Source organism: Anarhichas minor, unplaced genomic scaffold (assembly GCF_050575085.1).
Source record: "Anarhichas minor isolate MPS153535 unplaced genomic scaffold, ASM5057508v1 ptg000136l, whole genome shotgun sequence".
Lineage (NCBI taxonomy): Eukaryota > Metazoa > Chordata > Actinopteri > Perciformes > Anarhichadidae > Anarhichas > Anarhichas minor.
In genome coordinates this window covers 19842673-19856772 of record NW_027466582.1, presented here as the reverse complement: position 1 = coordinate 19856772, position 14100 = coordinate 19842673, and the positions used below count along the sequence as shown (strand labels likewise).

General features: G+C 43.9%; 3 protein-coding genes and 1 non-coding gene across 6 annotated transcripts; 1 reads left to right on the top strand and 3 right to left on the bottom strand.

Annotated features, from left to right (window-relative positions):
• Nucleotides 1-380: 380 nt before the first annotated feature.
• clmnb (calmin b) lies at nt 381-9213 on the bottom strand. Its single transcript, XM_076083784.1, has 9 exons — nt 6205-9213; nt 6018-6113; nt 5741-5824; nt 5540-5632; nt 5206-5432; nt 4852-5045; nt 4421-4503; nt 2021-3489; nt 381-1306 (listed from the first exon to the last, which is right to left on the bottom strand). The coding sequence occupies exons 1-9, from the start codon at nt 6397-6399 to the stop codon at nt 1195-1197; spliced, it is 2553 nt and encodes an 850-aa protein (XP_075939899.1). The 5' UTR covers nt 6400-9213; the 3' UTR covers nt 381-1194.
• LOC142942995 (small Cajal body-specific RNA 13) lies at nt 8923-9183 on the bottom strand. Its single transcript, XR_012952049.1, has one exon.
• A 142-nt stretch (nt 9214-9355) lies between the features above and the next one.
• Nucleotides 9356-11699, bottom strand: prkrip1 (PRKR interacting protein 1). Its single transcript, XM_076083780.1, has one exon. The coding sequence runs from the start codon at nt 10350-10352 to the stop codon at nt 9780-9782; it is 573 nt and encodes a 190-aa protein (XP_075939895.1). The 5' UTR covers nt 10353-11699; the 3' UTR covers nt 9356-9779.
• On the top strand, nt 10668-14083 carry glrx5 (glutaredoxin 5 homolog (S. cerevisiae)). 3 transcript variants are annotated; one of them, XM_076083783.1, is made up of 3 exons: nt 10668-11079; nt 12192-12471; nt 13677-14083. In XM_076083783.1, the coding sequence occupies exons 1-2, from the start codon at nt 10782-10784 to the stop codon at nt 12362-12364; spliced, it is 471 nt and encodes a 156-aa protein (XP_075939898.1). In that variant the 5' UTR covers nt 10668-10781; the 3' UTR covers nt 12365-12471; nt 13677-14083. The 3 variants fall into 3 exon arrangements, with proteins under 3 accessions (XP_075939898.1, XP_075939897.1, XP_075939896.1); XM_076083782.1 differs by having other exon boundaries at nt 12192-13384; XM_076083781.1 differs by having other exon boundaries at nt 10669-11079; nt 12192-12416.
• The last annotated feature ends 17 nt before the right edge of the window (nt 14084-14100 follow it).

The following is a 14100-nucleotide window of genomic DNA, read 5'->3' as shown; positions in this document are numbered from 1 at the left end:
CAAATCCTGCTTGACGAGTGGAATGCCATCCCACAGCAGTGTGTGAGCAGGCTGGTGACCAGCATGAGGAGGTGCCAGGCTGTTGTGGCTGTGTATGGTTCTTCCACACGCTACTGAGGCTCCAGTTTGTTAAATGAATAAATTGTAAAATTGCCAATATGTCTTGTTTCTTCCTTGTTACTGATAGACTTCAATCATCCAATCCACCAAACAACACCAAACAAGAGTCAACAGCAGAATACGCTGTTTGGCATTGGCAGAGAAGATTTGGCAAATCTTTCATGGGCGCAACCCACATACTCAGCTGTGCTGCTCATCCCACAAATGCATGTTCCTTACAAATGGGGCACCGTTTGAAAGGTAACTAAACAGGATTTCCAACGGTATAACATTTATTGCCAAGAAGCATTGTTACAACAGAGAAATAATCTACCAAACACTAATTTCCGAACCTTTTGTTCGATGTTTATGTCTACGGCACCTCGAAATACAATATTTACATGACTGGTTTGATCTCGTGAAAAGGACTAGAAGATATATGAAGAATAAGAAGATTTATTTTTTATATCTCATAGTCACAAAGAAAAGTCTGCGCTGTTGATCAGCTTTAACTATCACACAGTATCTGTAGAGATGAGGACAATGATACAGTACACAATGATGGAAGTGACAGTGAGAGTCTGCGAAATTTCAAAGTGCTCATTAAATATGATCAGCTTAGTTTCACAGTGTCAATACAGTATCTCATTAAACAGCAGGTCTTGTGGGATTCTCAGCAGTCGACGCCATGTGACAGTTGCTGTGATGCTGCGACGCCACCATGTGGTTTATAAAATCAATGAAAGTATTTTAAATTGAAAGGAGGATCTCTGCCTGAAAAATAAATCGAATACACAGAGCATTTTGGACATGAACAAACACCTCACAACCCATGTCCGGTCATGTGTGCAGGGTAAGACAGAGTAGCTGACAAAATGTGTAATAATGGGGATAACAGCAATAGTGCTGTGTTTTATCTGAAACCCAAATGACTGCTGGCAGCAAAAAGCAAACACAGTCATGAAGTGTTGCCTTGAGGGGAATTGTGTGACCCAGATAAAGAGTCAATCCAGCCCTAAGTGTCCTTTTTCGGCTCGTTAGTGGAAACTGGGCTAATAAGCATATCTTAATAAGAAGGGTGCACTGCAGGGGGACTCAGAAGATGAAGCAGCAGTAGAGCAGGATCCACAGGACCAAGAGCATCTCCATCTCTAATGGGGTTATGTCACAAGGAGCAGCTGAGGATTGAGGGATGAATCCCCCCTCTCTGTTGAACAGCAGATAAAACAAACCAGTGTTAGATTCAGACTACAATGAGGCACTTTAGGCTGATGTTTAATTTAAATCAAAGCAATAAACACAGATACAAATGTAATTATTTGTGTAGTCTTTATGGATGAACTAACCATTGATTGACCAGCAGTTTTTGAAGTGGTGTGCCTGGCAGTGCAGTAAGAGATATATTAAATATATTGTATTTTAATGGACCCCATTTTGGGCATCGCCACCTTGGCTTTTTGCCGTCACCATCTTGTTTTTTTGCAACCAGAAGTGACATAAGAGGGCGGAGCTAAATACAACCAAAAGCTGAACAGGACATTTTGAGGTGACCAAAATGTTGCAATTAACTTTCATGAAGTGAAAGTTAATTACTTCAGCAAAGGCAAAAAAACTCCTTTGTCAGGTTTGGGCAACAAAACAACTAAGGTAAGGTTTGTAAAAAAATTATATATGATGGTTTGGTTTAAAATGACTGAAATTTAAACAAAACCCAAAAAGAAATGAAACAAAACTACATGGTAATGTTTAGGCAACAAAAGTACTTGTTTCATTCGTAACAGAAGAGTCATTATTTCAAACATATTGAGTAGTCACTCTCCCGTTATCATTGCACCATGTGCCATGCTGGTACGCCTAAACAATTACCATAATTAAGTGCTCAGCAAATGGTCAGTTGTGCTTGTACAAATCCACGACCTACCTGAATGACTGAGAAGTTGCAGTACAGGCAGGAGTCCAACCGCTTTCAACACCACGGACATTAACACCTCCATTAGTGTCATTTTTGGGGGCCATTTTACCGGCTATTGTTGCCGTGTTGCCAGTGTGTTCACGTCTCTTAATCTTAAGGTTCCTGTCTTGTCGCTGCGCTGCAATAACTTCAGAAGTCATGACTTCATCACTGGATTCTTCCTTGTCATCTTCACGAGTTAATTCTTCCATGTTTGGGCCATTTTCTTTCCCGTCATTTCCTCCTTTGGTGTTTATTCTAGTTTCATATACAGTCTCATCAGTTATTATTACTTCATATACTCCTACCTTGAAACGTTCTAAATTCACAACACTTTGCTTAGTTTCCCTCTCCTCATCCTTATCATCTTCCTCTTGTTCTTTACCTGACTTTCTCTCCTGCCCTTCCTGAAATTTTGGCACATTTTCCTCCTCTTTTTCGTTGTCCATCACTCTGCTTTCAAGTCCTCCTTCAGTCTGTTTCTCAACTTCTATCTTATAACTATCCACATCAAAAAGCTTTGAGTTCTTTGTTTCACCCATCAGAGCTTCTCTTTTATCACATCCATGCTTCACCAATCTCGCATTTTCTGTCATTTCCTTCTTCCTCTCTCTCTCACAGCAATCACCCTCATCATTACTCTGTCCTCTAACAACTCTCTCGTCTCCACGTTCCTCTCTGCTTCTGCTGTCCTCCTCTGGCTCTGTGTCAAACACAGCTATGCCGTGTGCCATCTCTCTGGAACTACTTTCACTTTTGTCCCATTCAAACATCCTATGAACCCCTGACTGAGCCCTGACCTCTGGTTCAACATTTTGTGCTAGTGAGTCTTCTTGATGCTCACTCCCGTTTAATGTATTCTTCAATACTTCCAGATGTTTTGACTCTTCAGTCTGTTCTCCGCTCAGGAACATGTCTTCCTCTGTTTCCTCTTCAACCCTTGGCACTTGTCCTTTCAGCTTATTATATGGTTGAAAATCCTCGTTCTTCAGATCCAGGATGTAGCTGTAGGCATCCTCCTCATCTGAGTCCAGTGCTGACAAGCTGTAGATTCCTTCCTCTGAGCTCAAAGAAAGGTGACTTTCATCCACTCTGGGCTTGCTATCGGCCTGATCCGCAGATGCGTTCTCCATCCATGATCGGATCTCCTGGCTGACTACGTTTGCTTCCAGAGGACTGGGTGGCTGTAAAATGTTTCGACTCCTGCTTCTTTTTTTGTTGAATGGTGGCATGGCCTCACTAGTGTGAAGCAAGGTGTTTTGGGGGCTCCCTGAGGATCTTCGGGCCCAGCGATTCCACAGTAGCTGCTCGCTGCTCTTCTCTAAGCCTTGGACTGCTGCTTGGGCTTTAGGGTCGTCGGCGTGGGTCTCTCCAGAGCTCACAGACTCGAGTGATCCAAAATCTGGGATCTCAGGAACTTCGATATCTGCTGTATGGTCCTGTAATATAGGGTTTAGTGGTGAAAGTTAATTAATACCACTGGAATAATACCCAGAAACCCATAGTGTTTATCAATACATTTGTTTTTGGTGCTAAAGGAATAGTATGATATCTTAGGAAATAAGTTGATTCCCTTTTTTCCCCGAGAGTTAAATGAGAAGATTGATACCTTTCTCTAGCTGTGCATTTACAGTGGTGGGCCGTCAGGGCCAGCAAGACCTTCTCTGCTGGCCTAGACAGAATCACAAAGTTATAGCTATTTTATAATTGAATTAGTTTTCATAAATACACTACATCTGTGACTGGTTCTTGTGAGGTTGTTCTTGTCATTGTGTTAACTACGTTGATTTTGACTATATGCATTGTCCGTTAATAACGAAGCATCCCGTCATGCTGGCCTCATAATGAGGTTATTAGGAGGTGGTTCAACTGTAGTAGGACAGCAGGGAAGGCTTAGGTCTAAAATACACGGCCCGCCACTGGCATTTGATATTAAGTGACAGTCAGCAGCCAGTTAGCTTATAGCTTAGCATAAAGCAACAGCACCTCTACAGCTCACTAAAAGACATGATATAGCAAGTTTATTTACCGTCATCGGTACAAAAACCTTCCTTCCTCACATCACCCTGCAAAGAAACAGTGCTGCAAATAACCTTAGGTAAATGCACAGCTGTGTTTACACTTCGGCTTGTGTATTGATTAAACAAGCGAGGTATAACATGTTAATTAGAGGTGCTGGTAGCCGGCTGGGCCAGCTGATTTACCCTGTTGCCAGTCTTTAAGGTAAGCTAAGCTAGGCTAAGCTAACCATTGACTGGTGGTAGCTTCATATTCGACAGACTGATATGAGAGTGGTATCAATTTTGTCACCTAACTCCTAACCTATAAGGCAAAAAGCAACTAAGTCGAGCTACTCAAAGACGTACTAACTTCATCCGTGTCTGAACAATGGCTCAGAAACATAGACACATAGGTGATGATGGACTGCTCATCTGGTGAAGTGCCAGACACATCTGCAGAAAAGAAGAATGGACAGTTTTCTTACATTAGAGGTTAGACTAAAGGAGACCATCCTGCTGTGTGAGGGCCTATTTGAGCCTTTGTATGACTCTTAAGATACAATAAAAGTGACACTACACGCAGCAATGACCTTTGCTGCTCATTTCGAGTGAGTTTAACTTCTACATTGATCAGGAAAGCTTTGTGCTAAGTGCTTCTGATTTACTCTTTCAAGCCTTTGACAGGTGGTATCATTACACCACGTTGGGCTTCTAACACCTACTTAGCGTAGGACTGTCTATGTGAAGAAGCAGAAAGTTGTCTTTGTTGATGAAGTTGGATCAATGTGAGCCACTTTTTACCTTCTGGCTCCAGCAGAGGTGGTATATCCAAACTGTGATGGGCTATCGTGAAGGCCAGCTGAATCTTTTCTCTTGGATGTCTGGACAGGCTCTCCCTCAGGTCCACCAAGTCTGGGTTTATGAACTTAATCATAGCTAGGAATGCAAGCCCACTCCTCCAGCTCCTGCCAAAGTCATGCACCTCCACCCCAAACCTGCAAATTTTAAATTGCATGATCGTAACACCAAACTTCAACACAGCCAGCTCGCACATTGTGCTTCCCTCATTGTGGTTGTAGAGGTAAACACTTGGGTTTGGAAGGTTTTAATTGACAAAAATGACTTTGTAAGCGGTTGGCTCTTTTTCAGACTCACTTTGATGTGCATCTTTGGACCCATTGCAGCAGAGTCTTTATTGCTTTCCCATGGTACTTTGGCTCTCTGGCAGCCTTTCTGCCTTTGCTTGGCAGGGTGTTGCAGGAGTAGCTGCCAATGTCATTTGGCTGGGGTGGGAGGTCGCTGTAGGAGGGGTAACTGCTCGTGGATAAGGAAGAGAGGCTGGAAGAGAAATGCCTCTGGAGGCCTCGCGATACTTCCTTTACCTGTATGAGAAGAATGTACAGGTCAGTTACAAAGACTACCACCCAGGCAAGGAGGGAAATAATACATGAAGACATGAGGGTAGATGATGGGGGGGGGGGAGACCTGCCTGGAAATACAGGATCATATTCCAGACAAGGTTAAGAACAGCAGAGGGGATCCCATCAGCGATACCTGAGGCATCGATGCCAGGCAGCTTCACCTGAGAGACAACAGGGAGGAGACATCACCGGATATCCAGGTCTTCCGGATTCGATTGTAAGTTTAACGCACATCAAAGCAAAGTCACTGAACAAACAAACACACTCACGTGTCTGTCATCCAGGAAAGCCAGAGCCTTGGAAATGTTGTTCAGTCTGAAGATGCGGTGAGAAGATGACCTAAACCTGTAAAGCTGACGAAAGACATCACACAAGGAGCGTTTTTTTAGTATTTTGAATGTGTTTTAAGGATCCTATAGGCTCACAAATATGGTGCAATTGCTAGTGAACTGAACGGAAATGGAAAATGAAATAACTTATTAGTGTTGTATTATATTCTTCTTCTTGGTGACATAAAATACTTCCACTATAAAGCCTGACTCTTACTAGCTTGCACCCGGACAGCTCCTCCAGCAGAGCCATCAGTATTCGTCCGTCCTGAATGTCTGTGAACAGGTCGTGCACCTCGACTGGAGGATCGCACTGCAAACAACAAATGGTAAACCTTATTGGTGACTGCGTTTCTGAGCTGGAGTGTAGTGTTACGGTAACTCTGTATTGATTTGTGCCTTACTCTCTGCAGAAACACATTCATCCACCTGGTGAAGGCTCTCCTCTGCACTGCTCTCCTCTCATCTGGGGGAGAGGAAACAGGAGCTTGCCACTGAATACACTGCAGTTTTATGATTAAACCCGATGTAACTGTGTGGCACATGAGGGATTTAGAGTTTGACGCGTTTGTCTGGCAGAATGTGGGAAAACGGCACATATGTGTTAACCCTAAATAACTGCAGACTATGAAGACATTTATAAAACTGAAGCAGATCTTTCAGAAGCAAATCATCCACAAGTGAAAACGAACGTGTAAGATTGGGCAACCAGATGCATCGATGCCAAAGACAGCTACCTGGAAAATGACTATGAGGAAAGGCAGTCAAGAAAGGAAAAGAAAATGAAATGTCTTACAACGTGTTCTCTTCTTACAAGTATACACAGTGACTTAACACACTATTATCACACAGTGGGTCAGTATTTCCCCACTACTTTTGGTATTTTCCCCAGTACTCCCTCTGGAACTCCCTGCCCCAACACCTCAGACATTCTCCGTCACTCGCCACCTTCAAAACTGCACTTAAAACTCACCTATTTAAATCTGCTTTTAACCTCTAAAGTCAGTCATGTATGTTTTCTTTCTCTTCGTGTTCATTTTTTTCTTACTGTTATGTTGTAGATTTTGTTCTTATTATAAATGCTTATATTGTTTCTGTTTTTACCATGTAAAGTGTCTTTGAGTGCCTTTTAAAGCGCTATATAAATAAAATGTATTATTATTATTATTATTTGTAGTTCTAGTCACAGTACCTTGAGGCTGCTGCACACGTTGATCACTGATCTCTCCCTCCGATTTCCTCTGTGAATCCCCGTTGGCCTTGTCCGGCATTCTCATTCCACCTCCCTTGTCTACTTATGATCCATCGTGGAGATAAAGACGGGAGGACAATAGAGAATGTCTGGCACTCTGAGGAATTAGAGGTGCTCCGAGGTTTCCTTCCAGAATAAGGATGAGGCAAAGACAAAGTGACGCGGCATGTCTTGCCTGAACACGCTCCGCGGTGTTGATCGAGTCTGGCTTCCACTCCCCCTGAGACGATCCCACCTGAATCCTACCGAAGGGCTGTGGTTCACAGAACTATGTGGAGGCAGGCAGTCACATGACTTCCTTAACGGTTCAAAAGGAAGGAATCAGCTGGGATCGAGCACTGTGTGAGGTTACAGGTGGTATGGTTTCCCTGCAGAGGCCTGTAATAAATATCTTTCTGGTTTTCATAACAGGGTTCACTGACATAAGCATGTTCCGCTCAGACTTAAGGATGAAAAGTCTGGCTTTCACAAACGGAGTGAGCAGATGTATGGTTTTTACTTTCCAGTATTCACACATAACATGTGTTATCTATAGAGATGGGTTGACAGCACAGGCAAGTGGACTTTTTTTCCCCCCAGTTAAACCTGGAACTGAAATTTTCTGTTAGACTTGCAGCCCATCAAAGTCTCACCACCAACAGCTGGTGTCACCATCTTAAAACATACTACAGAGTCAAGCTCTTCAAACATGTTATGTCTTTATTAGATAGTGACAGTAGACACATGGCAGGAAATGAAGGGAGAGAATCATGGGTTGTACCATGAAACAAAGGTCAGACACTGCAGTTCACGATCGACACCTGAAGCAGGCATTCAGACGCAGGTCCAGTTGGAGTTGCAGATACATAAATAAACCTGAAAAGTTGGGATGCCCCGATAGCTCATTTGGTAGAACTGGTCCCCCGTGTACTACGGTTGAGTCCTTGCCACAGTGGTCTGTGGCCCTCTGCTCCAGGTCGTCCTGTCTCTCGCCACTGTATCACATAAAAGCAAAAAATGGCCAAAAAAGATCTTAATTTTTTTTACTAAAACTATTTTTTCCCAGGGTCCTTTATGTTCAACTAGCCAGCTTGATTTAAATGAATTAAGGCAACATTTTTTCAAGCAGGGCTGGAGTCAGTGTGAATGTGGGCTGACGTTCACCAACAGCATCCGAACATATTTAGAAAGTAGGACTTCTACTCTGTCCAGTTTGGTCACTTGCAGCCTGAGAAAAGTGTGAGTCTCCTGTTCATACCAACCTCCAATGGCTGCTGGAGAGGCACATCTCAAAGTGACATTCCATTTTGAAAAATGTATGACATGTAATTGGCTCACTTTGTAGAATTATAAAACATTGATGAAAGAACACACAGAGGAAAGTTTTCCATCACTTAAGAATATCTGTGTGAACCTAAACCCTCATGTTGGATCTTAATGTGTTGCAATGAAATGTGTACAACAAGCTGTGAATTGCAGCCCATGCTTTCTGCAGCGACCTACATTTTATTACGCTCTGCAGTATATTCCTCACTCGAACTCCGCAGGGAACTTCAATGCATGTTTAATGAGTGAAATCTTCCATCAGAGAGCAGAATCCCTTATGAGAAACTTCTCATGTAGAAATCATATCAGCACGAGCTGAATTCATTTCAACAGAGACAAAATGTGAAGATGCACATTGAAGAGTCAAAAGTCAAATCAACATGGAATAACAGCACATGAACTAAGACTAACGTTTGTTCTGTAAATCGTCCCGTTCAATTTCAATAAAGGGGTTTAATATACCAGAATATTTTACATGAATGTAAGTTTGTGTGATTTACGAATTCATTCATTTTGATCAAAGTTATTGAAGCAGCCTGCTCCTTGATTGCTCGTTAAACGCGGTTATTGTAACAGTTGACAGTGCTCGACAGGGAGAGCTCCCCCTGTTCCAAACAACATCGGGCCGTCAGGCTTTACTCTACCTGCCTTAAGAAAGGTGACGGCCACAGAGCGAGACCACCACCGCCGTGGAAAGCAGGAGTCTGTCCAAGGAACATCGCACGTGAATCTCCTGAGCCTCCAGAAGTCACGCCTTTTCATTCTTTGAGTTACTTTCTGCCACCTTGTTGTGCCCACAAGCAATGGTCCATGCAAGGAGCAGCTTCACAAGGCTGCAAAGACTGATACCACGAAAACATAAGTGATGGTGCACACATGCACTCACCGGCATATCGAATATTACCTTACTGGTTACTCATGCGTTGCATCACTGTCCAACAGTGACTACACCAAAAAGAGAATTCAGCAATCTAAATGAGAATAAACCAGATAACATGTCCATGTATACTCGTATTTTTATTAAAACATCCCATTCAAATGCTTAGGATTCCCTACAACTCAACAATGCAATCATGTCCAATTTCTGAAAACACGATCATACTTTTGGGCCCCAGAAGACGACAGCCCACCTGACCTGCGAGCTGAAACATGAGAACTAAAAAAAAAAAAACACTTGAGATGATGGAAAGCATAATGAAAAGTCGGAAGTGTGTCAACGTGTCTCTTTTCTAACATTGTGTGATTGAAATCATACACTTTTAAGCCGAGCAGTCCATTCAGGTTTGTGAGAGAGTAAAACGGGGAGCACATCCACGTGTGCCTCGAGTCTTTCAGAGCCCCCTGGCTTCATGATCGATCATCACAATGTCACTTCCGAGGAGCATTAACGCCGGTCACGTTACCCGGTCGGAGCAGTCAGAATCATTTCCTCCCCATGATGAAGCTAGGAGCCTCGGCATCATCGTCAGCCTCTCTGTCCCCATCTTCCTCCTTGTCTTCGTCACTGCTGTCCGAGCTGTTGTCGGCGTCGTCTTCTTTCTTGTTTTTGGACTCGAGCTTCGCTTTCTTTGCCATCTCCTTTTTCTGCTTCAGCTTTTCCCGCTTCTTCTTGCGCTTTGCCGTTCTGTCATCGGCTGCCAGTTTGTTCTGCTCCACCTTATCCAGATAGTCCTGGTCCTCGTCCTGCTTATCTGCAATCTTGTCCAGAAAGTCCTGCCTCTGGTACTCTCTGCGTCGGAGGTGCCGGTAAACATGGAACTCCCCGCTGCCTGCACCGGCGCTGGAGCCCATCACGTCTCGGACGAACTCCGGCGGAGCCCGCGGGTTCCATTCTTTCGGCCGGTCTGGGATAGGAGCTGGCTTATCCGGGTTCCGCATTAACCTCTCCAACTTCAGACGCTGTTCCTCCGCCGGAGTTTTGGCGATTATCAGAGGCTGAGCCTCCTTTCCTCCAGATATTCCCGTCTTGTTATTCTTCTGCGTGTGCGCCGCCATCTTTCTAAACGCCGCAGTCTTCTTCTTCTGTGGTCAAGTCGCCCCGGAAGTTATTGAGGGCTTCTGCTACCGGGAAATAATTATTTTACTTTTTTTCTTCCTCTTTTACAATATTGCCTTTTTCCAAATAATATATAAAACGGAAGTTATGTGTGGTGGTTTCAATTTGTTTTTATTTATCGTAACTTTGAATCATTCCTTGTGTATGTAATGTAAATGACGCGTTGCTGTACCAATGGAAAACCAATCTGAATTTGTTTGGGCGCAGCTGTCCAATCAGCGTTCACGTCCCGCCCCTTCACGCGAGCGTCATCAACGCACATCACGTCAGTCAGACTGTCTGGTTACACTCCGGCCTGTTCAGAAGCAGGTGAGACTCTTTCCACGACATTGTAGCTCAACATATAAAGATATTAATTACCAAAGACCATGAACAGTTTAATTAGATCTACGGCGAAGTGTCTGCGGACGGGGGCGGCAGTCTATCTGCCCCGACAGACCGACGGACGCGTATGGTCCGCCTCGGCCCGGTTCCTGTGCGCGGCGGCGGACGTCCCAAAAGACCTTGGTGAGATGGTGAAGAAGGACAAAGTGGTGGTGTTCATGAAGGGGACGCCGGCGCAGCCCATGTGTGGCTTCAGCAATGCCGTGGTTCAGATCCTCCGGATGCACGGGGTGGACGACTATGCTGCATACAACGTACTGGAGGACTCCGAGCTCAGGGAAGGTCAGTGAGATAACCGGTTCATGACATGACAACAACTTGTCACCTTTCAATCTAACTTGGAACTTTCCGCTAAACTTCTTCATGCTTGACAGTGGAAGTGTTACAAGACAGTTTGCTTGTAGTAGATCTATCAGTCTCTGTCAGCTCTCCTTGTTATTCAACTACACGTTTCATTTTATTGGAACATTCAAACAACCATACATGTCCGCCTTTTGTCAACGGCCCTGTCTAACTAGGTTTGGAGATGTCTAAGTGTGAAGTTGTTATCAGTGCTCTGCAGCTGGACTAAAGGGTGTGGTCCTTTTTTAGTATACCATCAATACAGACATGCCAGAACTCGAACCTCTCCTGTTTTACAATGGTGGCACATATGTTAAGGAACAAGGAACTGTTCCTGTAGTTACATCAGCTCTGCCCTTTAAAAGGGAATTTGTCAATAGAGGCTTATAATGCAACAGCAGAGTAGTGCCCAGACAGCACAGCAGTTCACCCACAATCCAGTGGATGTGGGGTTTGAAGTGTGAGCAGGTCGTGATGGTTCTTGACCCCAAAGACCTCAATCTAGATATTTGACTTAACTCGGTGTAAAGAAGTTGACACTCCTATTGCTTTAACCAAAACTATAAACACATTAACACAAGGTGAGACAAACAGCCTAAACTAGCTACTTGTGTTGTGTTATGTGTGTGTAGCAGCTTCACACCAAGTGTAACTAGATGCAAACAAACAAACAAACAAACATACGGTTTATGGCTCCTGCCAAAAGAGAACAGTTTGTAGTCACAGTCACTCAATGTAAAATTGCTTGTTTTTTTTTTAGTCAACTGCTGTTGATATAGCAGTAGAAAACACAGCAATTAGACATTGTGCTTTCATAAAGGTGGGGTCCATAACAGTTTCTGGTATGGTGGCTTTCACTGCCAGTTTTCTGTTTTTAACATACAAACTACTGTCGCTGAAGGGCCTTTTTCTGGGAAATAAAATCCCCTGGAACATGGCATGGAAGTGAAATGTACTTCCAGTAACTTGTCACATGATTCTCTCTAGCCTGACACCTGATATAGTTTTGGTTCTGGGTTATTTCTGACACCAACGCTATCTGCCTTCCACAGGAGTCAAGGCCTTCTCCAACTGGCCCACGATCCCTCAGGTGTACTTCAGCGGCGAGTTCGTGGGAGGCTGCGACATTCTGCTCCAGATGCACCAGAACGGGGATCTGGTGGAGGAGTTGAAGAAGCTGGGCATCAGCTCCGCGCTGCTGAAGGCGGAGAAGGAGTCCAAGTAGAGGAAGAGGATGAATGTGGAAGAGCTGACGAGACAGAGGACACATTTATCAGGTTTAATCCCCCACTCAGATGATCACAGTCAAACGGACTCTCTAGGCAGCCGTGGGTAAAGTCCACTCACCTCTCTGGCCAATAAGGCGCAGCAAGACCGCTGATGAAAAATTACAAGTGAAAGCAGTTCTAGTGGCAGCCATGTTTCTTTAGTTCTGGACATTTTGGTTTGTCCCACACCTATGAAGAGCTCAGAGTGCTCCTGCTGCACTGATCATGTATCCCAAATCACTTTTATCTAACTCTCTACCCACATTCATCAGCCTCTCTTTAAAGACACTTTTCGGGGCAAAAGCAACAAGTTGCAAACACCACAATGACCTATTTTGATATAACAAGCATTCACTTGGAGGCATGCAATGAAGTCCAATATTCACATTCTCTATAGGCCCCCTGAGAATAATATGTGACTCTTAGGCCCCTAAATGCTCCCCTTTGTTCAACAGCTAGTTGCTAACTGTGTCTATGTGCCATTTGGTGCTGGGCCGGTAGCATACACTGGGTTTATCGGTGCCTGTCTGCAGACAAAAAGGAACCACAGACGGTAAAGTTAGGAGCTAATAGATGCTATAAAGATCTCCATGTCTGAGTCCGGTGATAACTCTCTGTGGGTTTGTCACTGAAACCGACCTCCTTCACCTCTCAAACATTTTTGTTATTTTTAAGTAAAGCAGCTTAATATGTCACTCATTAAACACTTGGAGGAAAACCTTTGGTCTTTGCTCTCTAGTTCCTGGTTTAGAGTTCTATCATATCAAGATTCACCATGCTCTAAATAAGCATTAAGCTCCATACCAGCGTACTGTATTGGTTGGAATCCCAGGCCTCCCACTATAACCCCACTGCTAAAGACGGTCACATTGCCTCCCTGTGCTTTGAATCAGTTCACATGAGAATGCTGTCCTCTATCCTATCATCTTGCCCTCTACAGGCCCTGCTGTCCATCCTTTAGGCCATGCCTAAGTCTGGTAAGCCTCAGGGTGCACCAAGACCAAGTTTAGATATTTTATAAAGTTATATCCTACTAGAAACCTTCCAAAAGCACTGCCTGAACTGACCGTGTACTAGAAGGAAGAACAAAGAGGGGGCGATACTGATGTCTATACATTCGGGATTATAATTATATTATGTTTGATATCTGGCTAATTCCATCTTTTATGCATTAGCCTTTGTAGCGGAGGTGACAGCAGACATGGACCACGCCTCACTGATCTCATCCACTGAACCGACACCACTGTCCCTTTCTGTTCTTCCCCCCAGGAACCACAGACCAAATGTGTCCCGTTTCAAAGTGTCCACCCGCTGAACCGCAACACGCACACCACAATACCCTCTTCTCTTGATCCTGAAAACGACTGACATACAGCGCATTTGGACAAACAGAAGTAGTTCTATTTACAGTTTGACGCATCTGTCTTGAGTCTGTGGTATTTGTTCATTTATCACTGAGGGAAAAGAGGCTCTTTTTATTCTTCAGAGGGGTGGGAAGTGTTCCTTTTGTTTCTCACTGAGCCTAAGAACCCCTGACATGTATCCATCCTAGATGTTCCTCCTGCTGCACAGCTGTATTATCAAAGCAATGGTCATGTAGTACACTGTAAGATATTGTACATTGAAAGCATTGTTAAATGTAATTTAGCTGCACCAATTAAATATTTTGACACAAAGAGATTTTTTTTATAAC